General features: G+C 49.7%; 2 protein-coding genes and 1 long non-coding RNA gene across 6 annotated transcripts; 1 reads left to right on the top strand and 2 right to left on the bottom strand.

The window, feature by feature from the left end:
- Window positions 1-99: 99 nt before the first annotated feature.
- Window positions 100-4246, top strand: LOC114618861. 2 transcript variants are annotated; one of them, XR_003711035.1, is made up of 4 exons: window positions 100-187; window positions 433-527; window positions 2903-3061; window positions 3521-4246. It is a non-coding gene; the product is annotated as an uncharacterized LOC114618861 (long non-coding RNA). The 2 variants fall into 2 exon arrangements; XR_003711034.1 differs by having other exon boundaries at window positions 433-603.
- Window positions 701-3014, bottom strand: Kiss1 (KiSS-1 metastasis suppressor). The gene is made up of 2 exons (XM_028764675.1): window positions 2891-3014; window positions 701-990 (listed from the first exon to the last, which is right to left on the bottom strand). Exons 1-2 carry the CDS (start codon window positions 2991-2993, stop codon window positions 701-703), a joined length of 393 nt encoding a protein of 130 aa, XP_028620508.1. The 5' UTR covers window positions 2994-3014.
- A 3794-nt stretch (window positions 4247-8040) lies between the features above and the next one.
- On the bottom strand, window positions 8041-19548 carry Golt1a (golgi transport 1A). 3 transcript variants are annotated; one of them, XM_028764673.1, is made up of 6 exons: window positions 19437-19548; window positions 10707-10798; window positions 9738-9916; window positions 8984-9047; window positions 8329-8379; window positions 8041-8208 (listed from the first exon to the last, which is right to left on the bottom strand). In XM_028764673.1, exons 1-5 carry the CDS (start codon window positions 19459-19461, stop codon window positions 8338-8340), a joined length of 402 nt encoding a protein of 133 aa, XP_028620506.1. In that variant the 5' UTR covers window positions 19462-19548; the 3' UTR covers window positions 8041-8208; window positions 8329-8337. The 3 variants fall into 3 exon arrangements, with proteins under 3 accessions (XP_028620506.1, XP_028620505.1, XP_028620507.1); XM_028764672.1 differs by having other exon boundaries at window positions 8041-8379; XM_028764674.1 differs by lacking the exons at window positions 8041-8208; window positions 8329-8379; window positions 8984-9047 and adding an exon at window positions 9423-9474.
- Between the last annotated feature and the right edge of the window lie 162 nt (window positions 19549-19710).

Below are 19710 nucleotides of genomic sequence, written 5' to 3'. Positions count from 1 at the left end.
GCCTGCTCTAGTACCAGACCAGCCAGAGTTACATAGTGAAACCCTGTCTGAAAACAAACAGACACCTCCACCATTCTAATAAACATGTATTTTTTTTTAAAAAAGATAATCTTGCTGAAGCATCCAAGTGGCACCCAGTTTGGGGACCTCTTTAGGTTTTAAAGTTTCCAGTAACTCATTTAAAAAAGTAAGTTTAAAGATTTTATTTTTAATTAATGTATGTGTGTCTGTCTGTCTGGGGGTGTGTGCATATGAGTGTAGGTGCCCAAGAATCCAGAAGAGGGCTTTGGATCCCCTGGAACTGGAGTTACAGCTGGCTGTGTACTCCTGGGTTTGGGGGGGGGGGCAGTTCTTCCTCTAGAATTGCTGCAAGTACTCTTAATGGCCGAGTCATTTCTCCAGCCCTTTAATTTTTTATTTTGCATTTTAAAGCATTGAGCTGCAACAGACTGGGCAACATCCGGGACCTTCCATAAGTAGTAGTTTAAAAAGCACCGACTTTGGCACCAAAGACATCTTGAAATCAGGTAAGAGGCAACTGAGGGAGAAGAGGACCTCTTCCATCTGCACTGCTCGCAGAAGTCAGAGGAAGAATCACACAGGGTAAGACGACAGCATTGCTTTTATTTCACAAGTCTAGAAGCACCCTGCCTTGGCCTCTGCTGATGGGGTGGGCTGCAACCCATCTGCAGCCCTGCACTCAGCCCTGAGCTGCCCGCTCAGCCTGCCTCCTGCCATAGCGCAGGCCGAAGGAGTTCCAGTTGTAGGCTGACAGGTCCTTCTCGCGCTGCACCAGCACCGATCCGCGGGGCGCAGGGATCAGGCGACTGCGGGCGGCACACAGGGGCCGCTGGTGCCCGGTGGTGCTCTCCACCGGCGAGCATGGTGAGGTTCTTCGAGCACGCAGCCCTGCACCCCCGGGCTTGCTCTCTGCATATCGCAGGCCCTTTTCCCAGGCATTAACCAGTTCTTGGGGTCCGGACCACTGGCCTAGGACAGAGAGCACAGACAATTGAGGCTGGGACAGCAAGGCTTGCTTTGGACACTGGCTCAAATTTCTCTCCCCATCCAATGCTGGCCCTGGGTCCTCAACCTCAGAAGTTCAGCTCTGACCTCAGGCTGGGCTGTTTGCTCCTCCCTCTTTAGATAGCTTTGCTTTCAAGTGCTTGCCAGAATTCTAAATAAGTTTATAAAACTACTTCCTTTGAGGAAGCGAACAGTTTGGAGAAGAAAAAGGGGAGGGATATAGGGGTGACTCGCTCTGGCCTTCTTCTGGGCAATCTGCCTGATTCCTCTGTTGAGTGTCTGTGTCTGGGATCCGAGTGGTCCAGCAGCGCCTGGTGATTCATTCTTCCATCTCTAAGAATGCTTGAAACAGTACCCCTCGAACACTGTGTGGCCTTAATATGTGCTCCTTAAGTAAAAGCTAATGAAAAGCTTGGAGTAACAGAAATCAACAAAAAAGGTGGAGCCAGGCCGTTGTGCCCCCGTGTACCTGTGACCTGACTCCCGATCTCTGAGGACAACAGCAAACGCTAATACACAGTATCAAGACTCAGTGATGACCAGACATTACCTACATTGCTTTAACAGGCACACCTTCCCTGGGCCAGGTGCAAAGCCTTCCCTTTTCGTTGGAGGCTAAGAAGGCTCAGTCTGAAAACACTTCACAGACAGCAAGGTTCATTAAAGTCTCCCTTTCTTTCTTTCTTTCTTTCTTTCTTTCTTTCTTTCTTTCTTTCTTTCTTTCCCTCTGTTTTTTTTTCTTTTTTTTTTTTTCAGTAAAGCAGGGCAAGTAGCTCTGAGCACACAATAGTCTAGTCAATTATGGTAAGAGATTAGTAAAAAAGAAGTCTGATGTGAGGGTGTGAGTGGGTGTTGGGCCAAGGATGGCATTGAGCTTGGCTCCTCCGTACCCTGGCACACTTTCAAGATGAGTGTGGCCGTGGTCCAAGGTGAATAATAATAGTCTGGGAGGCCCCTCCCACCTTCTCTGGGTAACTGGTGTGGGAGAGAAGATCTCAGCTCCACATACAAACATCAGCCCGAGATAACCTGTGTGGCCAGCAAGGGCCAGTAGCCAGTGTTTCTGGATGGTGATGAGGTTGTTCCCAGCCCTGGGATGATGACGCTAGAGGAGAGTGTCTGGGACCCTGCTCCTGTTGCTTGTGTACAATGGTGTCAAATTTGCAGGATGTGTCTTGCATTCCATGCCTGAGATCTGAGGTCCAGAAAGGCTAAGCAAGCTCTAATATGTACAGAAATCAAACAGCCAAGGAGAGTTCAAACTCATGCCCTGACTCAGAAGCCATGATGTTTTTGGGGGTACCCTGGCACCTGCTGGGATTTGTCAGTACTTGGCTGAGTACCTTTGGGGAGCACTTTCCCTCTTTGGGCTTTAGTTTCTCCAACTCATCAATCCCCCTTCTCTCCCCCCCCCCCTGCCCCGTGAACCTGTGAGGGCGACAGACATTAAGGCTGGCCTGGACCAGGCTGGCCTCAAACTCACAGAGATCTACCTGCCTCTACCTTCCAAGTGCTGGGATTAAAGGCTTGTGCCACCATGCCCTGGCTGTGTTGAGGTTTTGGGTTTTGTTTTCAAGCCCCCTTTAGGGATCTGAGGTCACAGTTAAATGCTCCTTCCCAGCATCCATAGAGAGAAGCACTTGGGATAAAGCAGAAAGCACAGTGGGAGAAAATCACAAAGGGGTTGGAGTTAACAGCCCCCACCCCCAGCTGAGCCTCCAGTGCTCACAGCAGAAGGGCCTGGGCTAGCCCCAGGTATCTCTCAAGTGTGATAATTGAACTCATGTCAGGACCCTGGCTACAGTCTAAAAATACACGAAGTCTCATGTGACTCTCTTGCCCTCTTTTCCTGGATGCTGTGTACCTGTGGGTCCAGGGTTCACAACAGGTGCCACCTTTGCCAGCCGCTCCCCAAAGGTGGCAACACAGAGGAGAAGCAGCAGCTGCCAAGAAGCCAATGAGATCATTCTGGGAGAAAGAGGAAGGTCCACAGTATATCCAGAGGCTGAGGGCAGAGAGAGAGAATGGAGACCAGGTCAGAGTTAGTACTTCGCCAGAGCCTAGGTCAAAGAGAGAGACTGGGGAAGAAGAGAAAGTCCGGTGACCAGAGATGACCAGAAGAATGAGTCCCAAGCAAGGCCACAGTGAACAGGACTGGGGGATGGAGGAAGGGAGGAAAATAGGAAGGGTCTGATTTGGTGGGAAGGGGTGAGAAACTTAGGCTGGACGATGGTGAGGTTCTGGATGGTAGGTTTGCTGGGGAGGGGTGCTGAAGGAGAGTAAGTGTCATGCATGGGAGAGGTCAGGGAAGGGGAGGTAGGTGAGGTCAGGCAGGAGGTTACGCTGAAGTTTAACTGTTCTCTTGGGAGCCTGGCCTGGAGCCAAGCCTTTGTGCTGGGTCCTGTGCTCTGCTCTCCCGCGTGGTTCCCTGCCTTCCTCAATCTGGCCCTGTCCCCTGGGCTATAATAGAAACCCAGTTTCTTATCTCTTCCAGGAAGAAAGGAAGAAAGAGGCAATCATCTTGCACATTCTCAAAGCCCTCTGCAGCCTTGGAGACCATCATCAAATTGTCTTATTGCCTGTAATTCAGGACAGGAAAAGCCTTTCTCTCATCCAGGCCATCGGCTGCTTCTATTCTCGCGGGCTCCGGGCGACTGTGAACTAAATTGGCCTCATCAGTTTGACTGCTGAGATAGTAGCCGCGTGGCCTGACCCTCATCTAGCCACTCGACCTTTCTCCTCTCCTGCTCCCCACTCTGCTCCACATCTCCAGCTCCCAAGTCCAGTTTCCCTTGAAAACATCATCAAGCACTTTGAAACTGTCCCACAAATGGCATTAAGTGCCCTGGGGGCTGGTGGCACAACAGGTGGAACCTAGGGCTTCTGTCCAAGGACAGGAGCGAGGAGTATCCTTGTGACCCACGGGAGGTGTGGCTTCTCAGCACCGTGCATCCCACCACGGTGTCCCCACTCCTATCCCTGCCACCTGACTCTAGACTAACACATGAATCCTGAAGGCTCCAGCTCGGCCCTCATCCCAGGAGACATAAGCAGGCCACACCCATCTCCAGGCACCGTTGCTCAGCCTGGCCACCAGCTTCCTATTCAGATGACTACTAAGACTAGCAGACTAATGGTTCTGCAATACCCCCAAAGCCAGACACTTTCTGTAGAAGCCCTAAGTCGTGAATAGAAAATACAATAGAAACCAAAACCAGTAGACAGTCTTGGTTATAAGGATCAGGGATTGGAATCATTGCTGGAAAGTATCTACATACTAGTATCGTGTAGGTGCTGGGGTGCTGAGGATGAAGGGTCCCCCTGATCTCAAGATCTCAAGTCTAGTGTGACAAGTAGACTCATAGGCAGCTTATATAAGTAGATCATTCCAAAATAACAGCAGACACATGTTAAAATGCTGCTGATGGCAGCTGGGGAGCCCGACCTGGAGGGTCCAGGCTGGTGGTGGCACCTGAGCCTGTGTGCCAGGTGGAGAGGGCTCTTAGAGGCCACCGACCTCAGGGGATCTGCCTGGACTGATGCCAGGGGGCTGGGTGTGGAGGTGGCAGGATACAATAGAGCTTCATATGGAGAGAAAGCCATCCCAGGTTATATCCCAAGGGGGTCTGAGGAGGGCAGGATGTGTCAGCATGCTCTGTAAATGGTACCTCCTGGTTTCTCTAAACAGAGAAGGTGGTGCGGGAGGAAGAGGAGGGGAGGTTGGGAGGTGATGATTCTGACTTCTGCCTCTCTCATCACTCTAGTACTCTGCCCTATCATGAACAGCACTTCTCGAGTGTACCATGGGTGAATTCTGCCTGCTCCCAACACACCCTTACCCCACATATACACACATACCACATACTAGCACACTGCATATAGTGATATGACATACGCTGGTGAGATGGCTCAGCAGATAAACGTCCTTGCTACCACGCTTGACAGTCTGAGTTTAACCCCTTGGACCCACATGTTGGGAGGAGAAAAACCAACTCCCCAAAGTTGTCCTCTGACTCCCACAGGTGCTCTGTGCTCACACACATGCACAGAAAAATAAATTATAAATAAACAATTGTCATAACATATGAAACACAAACTTCCTCACATACATACCACACAAATCCCACAAGCGACACACATGCCACACGTACAGATGCCCCAGATCCAGTAACTCCCAGTTGCTTATTCCAGAGAGCACTCGATACATGAGAATTGAACAGTTTGAAAATAAAAAAGAACACCTCCATCACCCACTCCCACTACATAAGAAATCAGAAGAGGCTTATCTGGTTTGCCATGGACAATCTTTGGGGTTCCTTTCACCCTAGAGGCTTTTAGATCTTGTAAACAACAGAGACATTCTAGGCATGGTCAGAAGGTTTTTGAAATAAGGTGGCTCCTTCCAGGGGTATTCGTCTACCCTCGGTTTTTAGCAAGTTGCTCTCAGCATATGTATGTAGTTAGTTTTGTATTGAGGGAAAGGCTCAGTTATCTGAGGGGCTCCCCCGGCTCCCTTCAGGCAGTACCACAAAGAGATTCTTCACTACATTCACTCCTTATGCAGCAGAAGTGGGCTCTGAGAATACCCAGTGACTTGTCTTTACACCAAGACACAAGCCAACATCTTCACCCAGACATTTCCTGATGCCAGGTTCCCTTGCCTTCTGCTGTCTTGATGTTTCAGTTGGCCTTGAGTGGAAGGCCTGCTCCTCCAGACCCTCCATGGGTCAGGGCAGTCCCAAGTCCTGTGAGCAGTGTCCCTACCTTGGCTGGGTCCTGGCTTGAGGGCTGGAGGGAGAAGAGCCACTTGGGTAGTTGGAACACGGAGGGGAGCCACTGGCTCCTGAGCTTACTCTATCTGGCTCTCTGATCACAGCCCCTTTTATGAAGTCTGGATGGGTGACGTCTCCAAGCATAATCCCACCTCTGCCCTCCCAGACCCTCCTCAGGGCTCCACGCCCTGCCTCTGGCTTCCGCCTCCTGGCTCTCAAGTCTGAAGCCAGCCACTTTCTCGCCCCCAGAAACCATCCAAGGCTGCTCTCATAAGCTCAGTGACTCTTCCATCATCTCTAGCCTCTTGACACCCCCTCTCGCAGCTGGAGACTCATTCTACCCCAAACAATGAAGAGAAAGTGGCTGAGGAGTGTGTATATGTGAAATGTCTTGCCCTTCTCTGCCAACACACACACACACACACACACACACACACACACACACACACTGAAGTGAATTTGATGACGACACAGGCTGGAGGAGGAGGAGCAAGGCACAATCTGACCCAGAAGCTCATCAGTGCCCACATGCTGCCCTCTCTGAGAGAAAGCCAGGTCAGAGTGGCCTCCACCGGAGTCTGCTCTTTCACTGTGAAGTGAGACTGGGAGTGGAGCCCAGGGTTCTCCTCCTCTCCCCTTCCCATTAATTACTGAGCACCTGCATGACACAGGGGTTTGCCAAGCATGTGATATGACATGGCCAGATGTGCTGGACAGTTATATAAGCAGTTGGCTGTTAGGAAGGGAGGCAAAGCTGGTCATAGCAGTCCGCACATGCAATTCTACCTCCTGGGTGGTAGAGGCAGGATGATAAGTTTAGGCCAGTCTGGGATACTCAGAGAGTTCCAGACCAGGATGGGTAACAGTGAGATCCTGTCTCCACAAATCAAAAAGTGACAGGCATGGTGGCAGATTCCTCCAATCAAAGCACTTGGGAGGTACAGGCAGGCAGAGCTCTGAGTCCATAGACAGCCTGTCCTACATAGCGGGACAAAATAAAATAATTATAATAATACAGAAGGGAGGGAGGGAGATGGAATGGTTATTTTGTATTTGCTGTTACTGAGCTAGCTTTGAGAAAGCAGATGTGGAGAGTGGGCAGCTCTCAGTGCCTTAAGGGCAGGAACAGCCTCCCCATCATACATGGAATACATACAAACATATATACATACATACATACATACATATATGTGTGTGTGTGTATGTGTGTGTATGTGTGTGTGTGTGTATGTATGTCTATACACATACCTTAAGGGTGAGAGCAAACCTCTGTATCATAGATAGATAGATAGATAGATAGATAGATAGATAGATAGATATATGGAACAAGCTTCTGTATCATATATATACACAGACACAGACACATACACACACACACACACACACAGAGACACACACACACACCCCTTAAGGGTGGGAACAGGCCTCCCCATCATATATACATCATATATATACCTGACACCTACTCCACTGCTAGGCATAAAAAGAAAGGACTCAGTGGCTGCTCACAGTGACTCTGATCTTTCCTTCCCTCCCTGCTTTCTTCCCTCAAGGTTTTTGTTATTGTTTGTTTGGATTTGATTTGACTTGATTTGATTTGATTTGATTTGATTTGAGACAGGGGCTCACTGTAGCCTTGGCTGGCCTTGAGCTCAGAGATGTGTGATTCTGCTTCCCAAGTGTTGGGATTAAAAGCTTGTGCCACCGAAGCCTGGCCTATGCTCTTCCTTTGGTCTACACGGACCCCTTTTAAGTCAGTATATTGCATCATACATGCAATCCTATCATTCAGGACACTTGAGGCAGGTGATTATGAGTTCCAGGCCAACCTAAGACCTTGTTTCAGAAAAACAAAATAAAAACTCTTTTAACCATGAGATGAGGGGCTCCCCCAGAACAAGGACCAGGCTGGGTACTCTGAGTGGCACCGCCCACCTCCATGCACAAGGCTGTTTCTGCTCCAGTTCCATCTGCTGTGTCCTGTGGGGAAGTGGTCACCTCAAGTCTAGGGTACTCTTCCTGATGCTATGTGGGCCCAGTTCCTATAGTTGCCTAATGATAACTAAGGCTTAGAATCACATCAAACCCTTTAGGGTGATCAGTGTCAGCATGAACAATATCCAAGGACAGGGTCTGACTCTTGGAGCTTTGGTAGCATCTTGGATCAGGGTTGAGGGTGGTGTTGCAGGCCTGCCCTAAGGCTGGGATGGATACTCTAGGCCGCAGACATCAACTCCAAATCTCAGATACGTTCACAGCTTGGGGATTTAATCTCCACTCTCCTGCATAAAGTCAGTGTGGGAATTTTGTATCCAGCCCTAGCTGGCTGTCATGGCCAGGATCTCCGCTCCCGGCAGGCTCTTGATATGACTTTGGGGTTTAAGATCCGTCATTCAGCTCCATCTTTCTTCTGGACTTGGAGATGCCCATGTATGATGGGAAGTAAGTCAGTGCTGGGGAGGGGGCTCCTGAAGCTAGCCCCTGTTCCCTTCCAGCCCCTCCACCAACATTCCAAGTTCAAGGAGCTCACCCGGGCAGTTCAGACCATTGAGCTGGAGGAGCCTTGAAGCCTCTGGAACAGCTGTGGGAACCAAGAATCATTATTCCAAACAAAGAGTGGGAAGCAGATTCAATATCCAGGCTATTACCCAGCTGCCCTTGACATGCGGGCCTGTGCTACGCTACCTGTGGAGAGAGGCGATGGGGTGTGCCCAGCTGGCAAGCGCTCTAAGCTGTGTGCTCTGGCCCCTCCCTGGGTGTCTCAGTGTGTTCCTGTGAGGTATTTCAGAGATGGGGGTGGGGCCCAGAACAGGCTCTGCTCCTTGCTTTGCCTTCCTTGTATATGTCTATATGCCTGTAGCCCAGACTTAACCAAGTATACCAGAAATCTCAGGTATGTCTTGGCTAGGTCACTAGTTTCATTCGTTGAGTTTTCATTTCTTTGGTTGGGGAGCTGTTAATGGCTGCCTCCTCTCCACCCATGCCTTAGCTGCTACTCCAGCCTACTGGGCCCTGACTTTCGATCTTATCAAATGGAGAAGGAGCAGGGAGAGGAGGATCGGACCTGGAGTGAGTGTGTCTCCGAGAGTATAGGGGAGGGGTCTACTGCACCTAGAGTAGCACCTTAGCCAGCTCCATATGATCCCCCACCCCAGATATCACTGCCAAGCCCAAGATCTACTCACTGTGCTCAGGAACGGGATGTTAAATGCACTGCCCAGGAAGCCAAACACTACAGGGAAAAAGCCCCTAGGAATTAGAAGAGAGGACAGGGGTCAGTGATGGCCTAGGAGGGGAGGGGTAAGGTAGCTCCTACTCAAAGGCTCAGACTTTGTCTCCTCTGAGAGCAGCCACTAGACCCTGGGCTCTGTGGAAAGGGGCAGCAGAGTAAAGTGGATGAGAAGCAGGCTGGAGCCCAGGCATCTCTCAGTCACACGGAGGCTCTGTCTCTTACTGACACGGTACTCACTGAACACATCCCTCACTTCTTGGACCCCATGGCCAGTTTTCAAATGTGCCTAGCAGTATTTGTTTCTATGTCATAGGACCTCACATAAAGCCAAGCTCAAAGGATGCACATCCTGTGACTTATTCTGATGACTATGATGATCATCCTGGCCCAATGCCTTCTCTTTACTAGATGGGATGAGGAATGTCTTCACCAATGGCTGAGCTCCTGGAGTGGATGGCGGCCAGAGGTTGTGTTCGTGTGGGCATGGCCTTGTGCCTCAGCATCCCATACCAAGGCTACCTTTGCCTTTCAAAATGGCTAGGCCTGACAGGGGATCAATACCTGATTCTTCTCAGGGCTCGGAGGAAGCCAGGCTGGGAAGTGAACTCCAGTGTCTTGGATGAGTGAGGAGATTAGAGATTTGAACCTTGGCTGAGCCACTTCTCCCTAAACTGTGGTGTACTGGGGCTGAGGAAAATGGTACTCACTTGAAGAGGCTAACGAACCCATAGGCCTCCAGAAGCATGCCCAGCAGGGGCCAGCGTAGCAGCACAATGGCGACACCCCCCAGGAAGAAGCTGGTTCCCTTGAGCTTGTGCCGTTGGAAGAAGAAGGAAAATGTTCTCCTCAGGCCGATGATGAGGGAGAGGCCAGTCAGGAACAGCAGCTGCAGGCCCAGGGAAATGAGGATGGGTGTGCAAATTCCACTCATTCCCAGGGCTGTGGGGCAGGGGTGACCCAGCAGTGGGGCTGAATCCCAGAGCTGGGGGTAACTCTAGCTAGTATGGAATAGAAATGCCCTGAGGCAGAGGGATGGACTTGAAGGTCTTTGGTTTCCTACCCAGTTCCTCAGCTCTAAGCTTTTCCTCATATAGAGGCCACTGGGGAGTGGGATCCTCCCCTTTTTCAGACAAGAAGTTTTACCCAAAGTTCCTAGAGAGCTCTCACTTTGTGGTTCTGCCAGGACCTTCAGCATGGCTCCTATTGGTCCCTTTATGGGGGCCCAGGCTTCCATAGAATTGAGCTCTCCAGCTTTCTTCTATTACCTTCCATGCCCCACCCACACCTCCACCGTGCCTTTTCTCTCAGTGTTACAACTGTCTGTGAGCAAGCGCTTTATCCTCCATTTCCTTCCCAAGCATCTTCCATGCACTCCTTCCTCTCAGCCCCCTGGTTCATAAGGAAGTGCTTATCTTACTCTGGATTTTCCACAGCTCCTGTTGCCATGTAGGTACCAGTTACATCCATGTCCCTAGATGCAGGGATCCAATGGCAGGGACAGGGTCTAATTCATCCTGGGAACCACAGCTTGTAATAATCTCAGGCTCTCCATGCCTTTGGTCCACCCCCTCCCACTCCCCGGAGTTCTCATCTAACCCTGAATGACCAGGATCTAATGAACTTGGGGTTGAGCCTCCTGGCTATCCAGAAGAGGTACCTAGTGTTGGGGTACTCACGTTTCCAAAAGCCAAGAGCACGGAGTCAAAGTATAGGAGTATCCCAAAGAGGATGAAGAAGACGCCGAAGCCGGTAATGCCCACTCCAATTTCTGCAAAGGTAAGGAGAGCCTGAGCTTTCCTACCACACAGGTCAGGAGTGTGTGTGTGCTCTTGGGAAGGCTGCCCAGGGGACGGACAATGGGCAGGTTCTGTTGAGCTCCTGGGAAACCTTCACAGGACTGTGTCCTCACATTCTGTCACTGCAGCTCCTGTTTCTGTCTGTAGGACATTGTTTTCAGGGTAGGGGCTCTGGCTAAACACAATAACCTGTCTATGCTGTTCCTACAGCTGAGATCTTTGGGGCCACACCCAGCTCACAGGCTCCAGGCCCTCTCCGTTCTCCTCGGCTCTCAGTGCTGATCTGTCACAAGTGACTGGGAAAATAGAAGCCATCGATTTGGAGCATGCTCACCCATCCTGCAGCAGAGACCTAGGCTCCTTCCTAGTCTCCTTTAACTTCAGTTCAGTAGAGTCATTAGCTCAGAGGGTTGCCTGCCACTAACAGTGTCCCTACACATTAGCAATGTCCCACAGGCATCACTGAAGACCACCGGAGTAAACCAAGCCAGTGATCACTAGGCAGAAGTGTGCAGTCAGAACGCCTTGTTTGGTCAAAGGTTATACTTCCGGTATGTGATGTGCACTTCCGACCATCCTTCCAGAAATACATAATACATAGGACATGTGGGTTCTTTGGTCTGGAGTCCTTCTCATCACATCTAGAAGCGTGAATTTGACTCTCTGCCACTGTGATAGGCAACAGATGACCACTCATTAAGCTATTTTGTTTTAAAACTGTATTAAAAATTGGGCTGGAGAGTTGGTTCAGAGATTAAGAGCAATGGCTGTTCTTCCTGAGGACCTGGGTTGAATTCCCAGCATCCACATGGCAGCACACAACTGTCTATAACCCCAGTTCCAGGGGACTGAAACTGTACCCTTACACAGACATGCATACAGGCAAAATGTCAATGTACATAAAATAAAACCTACAAGGTTACTTCTGTTTGAAGTTATAATCTTTGAGATCTTACTCTCAATGCTGAGTTTGCCAATGGTCTGTAATCCTGGAACTTGGGGAGTGGAGGCAGAAGAGTCATGAGTTTGTGTCATCCTTGGCTGTTTTGGACTATTGTGGGCTACAGAGCACCCATTGCAACAAACAAACAAACAAACAAACAAACAAACAAATAGATCCTGCTTTCAGGTCTTTTGGTTTACATCCAGAAGTGGGGTTGCTGGGCCACTCGATGATCTCCCTGTGACCTGAGAAGCTGCAGTACTGTTTTCCAGACTGACTCCTTTCTCTCACTCTCCTGTCCTCAGAACACAAGGCTCCCACATCCTTGCCAACACTTGATTTCCAATTAAAAAGAAAAGGAGGTTGGAGAGATGGCTCAGCAGTTAAGAGGGCTGCTCTTCCGGAGGTCATAAATTCAATTCCCAGCAACCACATGGTGGCTCACACCCATCTATAATGAGATTTGATGCTGTCTTCTGGCACACTGGTGTACACGCAGGTAGAACACTTGTGTACATAAAAATAAATACATCGTTTTAAAAAATATTTATTTTCGTTTTCACTTATGTGTGTGTCTGTGTGTCTGTGTGTCTCTGTGTTGGCATATCATGTGTGTGGGCATCTGCAGAGGCCAGAGAGGCAGTCAGATATCCTGGAGCTGGAGTTACAGGCAGCTATGAGCCCCCTGGCATAGGGGCTGGGACATAGGTCCTCTGGAAGAGCAGTGAGCACTCTTAACTGTTGAACCATCTCTCCAGCCTCAATTTTAATGTTTTTGACAGCAGCCACTCTGACAGATGAGGTGGGATCACACTGTGAGTTATTGCTTTGGTTTTTGAGGTGGAATCTCAGGTTTCTGACAAGTCTTTGTGGTATGGCTTGTTTCCGCCTTCCATTCCCAAAGGCGCTGGCCTGAATTAAACTTCTCAGCCTAGGACAGCTTGGCAGAATACAACACCCACGGTACCTTAGAATGGCTGTGCTCTTTGTGGTGTTTCTACTCTTGGAGACAAGGTGTCTGTTCACTATAACCCTGCCGGTGGTGTGGTGAAGGACTATACCACATTACTTTAACGTGAATGGTAAGATGTTTGGGATTTGTTTCGGTAGTGGGAGTTGAACCCAGGACCTTACTTCATGTGCTAGACAAGTGTTCTATACTAGTGCCACATCCAATCTCCCACCCCTAAGACAGACTCATGGTCTGTAGCCTAGGCTGGCCTTGAACTTGCAATATTCTCTCTTCAGCCTTCTGCATGGCTGAGACTGTAGGTGCTCACAGCTGTTCCAGTCATGTTTTAAGTACTTATTATAAAACAGTGTACATAATGTTTGAAACATATGTCGTCATCAGCTGGGCATGGCGGTACACACCTTTAATTCCATCACTCTGGAGGCAGAAGCAGACAATCTCTGTGAGTTATAGGCTAGCTTGGTCTACATAGTGAGTTCCAGCCAGCCAAGGCTACATACTGAGACTCTGTCTGAAAATAACAAAAACATAAAAATCTGTTATCGCCTTACACTTGCCAGAAAAATATACATCACAACTCCATTCTCACAGCATCCCCTTTCCTCTATGTAGAGTCGCGGTGTGAACATTTTCTTGGTTTTGCTGTTTGTTTTGCTTTGTTAAGATGTCTGTGTGCCTGACCTGAATAGACTTGGTTTTGTTTGTCTGCTTGCTTGCTTGTTTTGCAAAGAACCTGAGTTTCTCAGATTCTCCTTGCATGCCTTTCTGAGGAGGGCAGCAGAGCCATGGATCTCCAGAACACCCACTCCTGACCATGACTCACTGCCGCTTGCTCTCACAGAGAAACAGGAACTTTAGTCAGGAGGCCACGGAGGCGTTTAGACACTGTGAGCACTGTCCCCATGAAAGCAGAGGCCAGGAGTGGCCACAGCAGTGCCCCCGGCCCTGAGCATGCCAGAAGATGTGTGCTGATGTCATCAGAAGCACCCAGGACCACTTTGGGTCTCTATTAAGATTCTGAGAACCACTATGAGGAAACTCCCTGCGGAGGGGATCTTGAGACATGGCAGACTCCAAAGTGACCCACAGACACAGCCAGACAAGAATCCATGCCCTGCTCAGTGGTGTGGGTCTGTACGCCAGAACTCAGAAAGCTGAGGCAGGAGGATTGGGAGTTCAAGATCAGAGTGAAACCCTGACACAAAACCAAAGCAAAGCAAAGCAAAGCAAAGCAAAGCAAAGCAAAGCAAAGCAAAGCAAAGCAAAGCAAAGCAAAGCAAAGCAAAGCAAAGCAAAGCAAAGCAAAACAAAAGAAAGCGCCAGATGTGGTGGTGCACGCTGCAATCCCAGCCTCAGGGGGCAAAGGTGGGGAGTTATGGCAGGTCTGGAGCCAGCCTGAGCTATAGAGTAAGATTCTGTCTCAAATAACCTAAACCAATGAATCAAACACTCTGTGTGTGTGTGTGCGCAAGTGCACACTTGTGTGATTATCTTGGAGTTTTTGAGACTTAATGTTACTATGTAGCCCAGGAGAGTCCCCCTGCCTCAGCCTCCTCAGTGCTGGGATTACAGGTGTGTGCCTCCACCCCCACTGAGTGGAGCTCATTTCTTATGTTAGACATCTTCTCTAACAGTGGTTTGCTCAATGATCAATCTCCAGTTTGTTTTGTAGTCTTCTCCACAGGTTGGAGCAATCCCAGACTTTTCCTCTGTTGGGACTGGCTTTTTTATAGACCACATATAGTTGCTTCTGGCGTTCAGCTTCACACAATAGCTCATAGACAGGTATTAGGACTTGGGTTTCTCTCACATAGCTTCAAAATGAGCCCCTCCTGTTGCTTCTACTGTAGTTCCGTGAGTCAGCCAAATTCAGGAAGAGGGGCTCGTACCTGAAGTTCCTTTCAGGATAGCAGCCATGGGAGAGAAGGCAGTGGGGTTTGGGGTAGGTGAGGGTATGTCATACAGATCCACAGGAACTACGTGCTTGTAGGTGATGTTTCCATGATCCAGACAGAGGCCGCAGCGCCCCCTGCTGCACAAGTTACAAAGCAGAAAGCTGGAAGTAAAGGTAAATGCTTCAGGATGGCCTGGCTCTAGGGAGGGCGCTGCCTAGCAAGGGTAGAGATCTTCTCTGGCTTCAGATGTCCAGTTTTGGGTCTCTCCATGTCACATGTCATCTGAGTACTGACTCTCCAGCTGCTAGTCCCTAGGTCCTGCAGTTCCCAGACTGTTGCCTGAAGGAGTCCTCAGCCTGCAGCCATTGGGGAGAGGCCAAAGCCAGGTGACCAGGACATAGCTTTTCAGACTGCATCAGGTGAAGCCATCTTCAATGTGTTTTTTGCTGCAGGGCATTATCACACGGAGCATGTGGATGGGTCTCTTTGGCCCAAGCCTATGTAAGGAGTAATATATTTATTCTTTCTCAAGTATCTCAGGCCTCTTCTCCAATTCACGAGTTCATGTGATCCTCCTGCCTCAACCTTCTAAATATCTGGGGCTACAAGTGTAAGACAGCCTTTTTCTCTTTATACAATTACAAACGTACCAAAAGTTACAAGTATTCTATTAAGAATCTTTGTCTTCACCTAACTGAGAGTGGGTGTCACTCCTGAACTATTCAGACTGCCCTTCCCTTCCCCTAGAGATAGGCAAGCTACAGATGTCAAAACAGAAAATTAGTATTTATATATTTCTATTGTTTAGCCCTAAGACCCCATTCAGGCTGTGCCCATGAATGCCAGTAATGTCATTCACAGGGAGAAGACACGGTTCATCAACATGTGCTATCTTTAGTGTGCTTGACTGGAATACTTCCCACAATCGGAACTCAACATGCCCCTGATCTTCTGAAGATTCAGGCCACTTATTTTGTATTTGGTCTCTTCATAGGATTTGTCTAAGATTTTTCCCATGTCAGAATTCACAGGCAGAGCCATCTGCCGGATATTACCATGTACACCTACTGCAGCCTCATGGTGAACCTGCTTCAAGCCTAACTCCCACTGATGAGCTATCTTTACTCTTCAGGTGACATGCTGGGCCCTTCTTTATGAGGATTCTCTAGAGTCACAAAACTTATGGAATGTCTTTCCATATAAAGGGAATTTATTAGACTGACTTACAGGCTGCAGTCAACTAACCCAACAATGGGAAGCTATGAATGGGAAGCCTAAGAATCTACTATTTACTCAGTCCCACGAGGATAGTTGTGTCAGTTGGTCTTCTGTATAAGCTGGGGTCCCGAAGAAGTAGGCTCCAACAGATGTGCTGGCAAGTAAGTGCAAGCAGGCAGAGGATGAGTGAGCCCTTCCTTCTTCCACTGTCCTTATGTAGGCCTTCAGCAGAAGGTATGGTCCAGATTAAAGGTGTGCCTCAAGATCTGGATTAAAGGTGTGTCTTCCAGCCTCAAGATCTGGATCACAAGTGTGTCCTCCACTTCTGGATTGTGGTCACTCCAGATACAGTCAAGTTAACAAACGAGAATGGCCATCACCAGGACCCTACCACTACCCCATAGGAATACCGTCCATACCCCATCTTGGCTACCCATGGAACACTGCTCACAGGGTGGGGCTCTGACTCTCCACTCTGAGAACCCCTACGTGTTTCGTCAAACGACTTTCGGACTGAATTATTTCAGACAGAGGAGAGTTGACAGCAGTGATAGACAGTGGTGGCCATTGCAACAGCCTGCACAGTTCACACCTTAACTTGACATAACCATCCGCCAAAGGGCTGTGGTTAACACCGCTTCACAAACAAAACTGAACCCTGATGGGGTATGGCGCCTGCCCGGGGCCTTAAATACAGTCAAGATTCTGAAATGTAACCTTAGCCAACCCAGTCATTTCCACTCTTGCAGAAAATGTTCTTGTTTTGGCCATTAATAACTCAAATCTCCAAGTGGGTGTCAGTCCTTGGCAGCAGGCAGCAGGCCACTGCCTGGTTGGAATCTCTTCTCTTGGCTCCCAGGATACTTTCAGATTTTTCTTCTTGCCTGCTAGCTGTAACCCCCACCTCCCACCAGCTACCTGTACCGTACCCCCAGCTGTAACTCCTCCCCTCCCCTTCCCCCTCCCCCCTCCTTTGCCAGCTCCTACTTTCTCCTGTGGTTTGGCTCACTCAGGGTTTGGGCCCAGCTCCTGTATCTCCTCATTCTGTTTTCCCACATCTTCCATGTTTTTAAATGCTTGCCTGTGTGCTGATAATGTCGACATTTATCTCTCACGCCCAGGATGCTGGAGACCCCACGGCTTGCTTAGCCGTCAGCTTGGTTTTCTTTCTGGCACTTTGCACGCACCGGGTCCCAAGCTGTGATCAGCCTTCCTTTCTTTATCCAGTGCCTCCAGCATTTCCACTGCCACTGCCTGCCAAGTCCCTTGAGGCACCCACCGCCTACCCTGTCTAATCTGGTATCAGGCGGCTGCTTCCAGAAGCATCCAAAACCTGCCATGCTTCATCTTGCCAAGTCACTCCTAGCCATCCTCATCTCTCTTGGACCCCCCCCCCCACACACACAGTCTCCATTAGTCCCTTGTTTCCTGCTTGTCACCACTCCTGTCCCCAGACCTCCACACAGAGCTCAAAGACTGGAAGTGTACTGGTGGATCATATAGCATCCTGCTCATTCCATCTGCTTGGAGTGAAGAAGGGATCTTTTTCTATACATGCCTTACAGATCCTGTGTAGGGCAGGGGGCGGGGGCTCTCAAACATCTTCCACTGTCCTCATGCTTTAAATGCCAGCTCCTTGGGGAAGCCTGTCCCTGTCTCTGTGCCCTGACAGCAATCTTGTCATTTCTCCCTCTCACAGGACCAAGCTTCATAGGACTTGTCACAGCCTCTAAGAGCTTATCATCACACTTGAAGGCTAATGAGCTTAATAGCACGTCAGTATGCCCCTGCCTCAGGGCTCTGCTGACCTTTCTTCTTACCCTGGTCGGTTGGAAGGTGGGAACGCAGGGAAAGCAGTTTTGATGAGGGATGTACGGAGATATTTAGGTTGTCTCAAGGTATGGAGGGTTGACTGCTGTCACCTGCTGGGTGGCCAGATGTACTGCTGAGGTTTCACAGTGTCCAGGACAGCTCCCATAATAAAACATCCACACCCAAGGCTCACAGAAGGGAGCGGGGTGGGGTGGGGGGGGAGGCTGAGAGGCTGTGCCCCTGGGGTCTAGGGACTTTCGTGGGTTTAAGCACCAGCTATCTACTTGTTGTTGATTCCCACATTTCTCTTCCTGGACAAGTCCCTTGGAGTTCAGACCCTTACCTTACCCTCTACTCTCTGCCTGAAGTCTATCCTGGATGTGTGAGACAAGCATGCCAGCCTATTCAGACCTGGCTCCCGCTTCCCGCTTCCTGCTTCCCACTTCCTCGTCCTTTCTGGGACACTCCTCAGGCACCAGGGAGGTATTCCTGATTCTTTATATCCTTTCATATCTCTCACTCCATCTTCCAGAAAATTCCTCCAGACAGGCCCACAGGGCTACTTCCTATCTCTGCACCGCTCACATCTTGTCCCCCCCCACCTCCTCCCCCTGCCTGCCTTCTCTCGCCTTGGAAGGGTCTCTCCATTGCTGCCCCACCCTCTACAGTCTACTTTCCCTCAGCAGCCAGAGTGAGCTTTTCAAATGCAATACACCTCTTACACCTCTCACATACAGCATGCTCTAAACTCTGTCATCCATACAGTGGTGTAGCATGGGCTACTACAGTGATCCAGCATGAGTTACCTTTCTGGAACTTTCCTCACCCAAGCCCTCCTTTCGGCCTATAATGTTTCAGCCACATCAGCCTCTTTGTTGGGCCTCACACACCACAGATGTAGTGTCACAGGAACTTTGTGCTGGCTGTTCTCTCTTCCTGGAACATTCTTCCTGTGCATAGCCTACCTCTCACTTCCTGGAGTCCTCTGCATTAAGGACCCTTTCCAACAAAGCCTTCCCTGGATAGTGGATATGAATATCCTCACACACATACACATACTTCAAACTCCACGGCCCCTTTACTCTGTTTTGCTTTAGGTTGGGGGGGGCTCTTATTACTATCTGACCTGCTACACAGTCACTTCTTTCTGAGCCAATAGCCTGACTTCCCTTGCTAGAAGGTAAGCAGAGGGCATACCTCTCTTACTCTTGGTATTCCCTTCTGTGTTGGCACAGTGCTTGGCAAAAAGCAAATGTTACCATAGGTTCACTGAGGAGAAAGTAGGCTCAGAGGCTAAGCAACTCACCCAGTGAAGCCTTAGCTCTCCCTTCTCTGTGGACAACCTGCTCTTCCCAGGCTGCCTCTTACCTACCCCTTAAAGAAAAAGTAGCAGTGTTTGGGGGTGAGGAAACAGACCCAGAGCCACAGAAGATCTTGAGGTTTTGGGGAGATCTCTGAATGGGCAGAGGCATCCTACTTGTCAGAACTATCGGTGAGATGGTCTCAGCCTGCCTTGTGAATTTGCCTCTGGCGGCCTGAGTGTGTGGGCTGGCCCCACCCTCTACAGGGCAGAGGTCACACTCGCCCTAACCCTGCTGCTTCGAGGATGCCAACAGAGCAGCTTCCAACTGCTGGCTCCAGAGGTCACATTTGTAGGTCCTGGCAGAAGAACCAGCTTGGGAAGAGCACATGTTCACTCACCCATGCACTCACCCTAGTAGGGACCCCCCTCCACAGCCCCTCAGGCTCCCAGCAGCCAGTCCACTCACTCTGCCACTCGGTGATGGAGATCATACTTCAGTCCACTGGGGGGCCTTCCTGGTCAGCTGGCTAGTGGAGAGCCCAGAGGACCGATCCTGGGCATGTTCCCGGGAAGCTGACCCTTGGCAACAGTGACAGAGCCTCTGGTAAATAATTAACTCTCACCCTCCCACATTCCCCTCACAAATGGCTACTTAAAGGCACAGACCTGTTCTGAAACTACCATTCACAAGGCCCTTTCTGGCCCACCTCCTCTGATCAGCTTGGAAATGGAAAGGCAAA

Source organism: Grammomys surdaster, unplaced genomic scaffold (genome assembly GCF_004785775.1).
Source record: "Grammomys surdaster isolate TR1022 unplaced genomic scaffold, NIH_TR_1.0 145, whole genome shotgun sequence".
Lineage (NCBI taxonomy): Eukaryota > Metazoa > Chordata > Mammalia > Rodentia > Muridae > Grammomys > Grammomys surdaster.
This window is presented reverse-complemented; position numbering and strand designations above follow the sequence as displayed.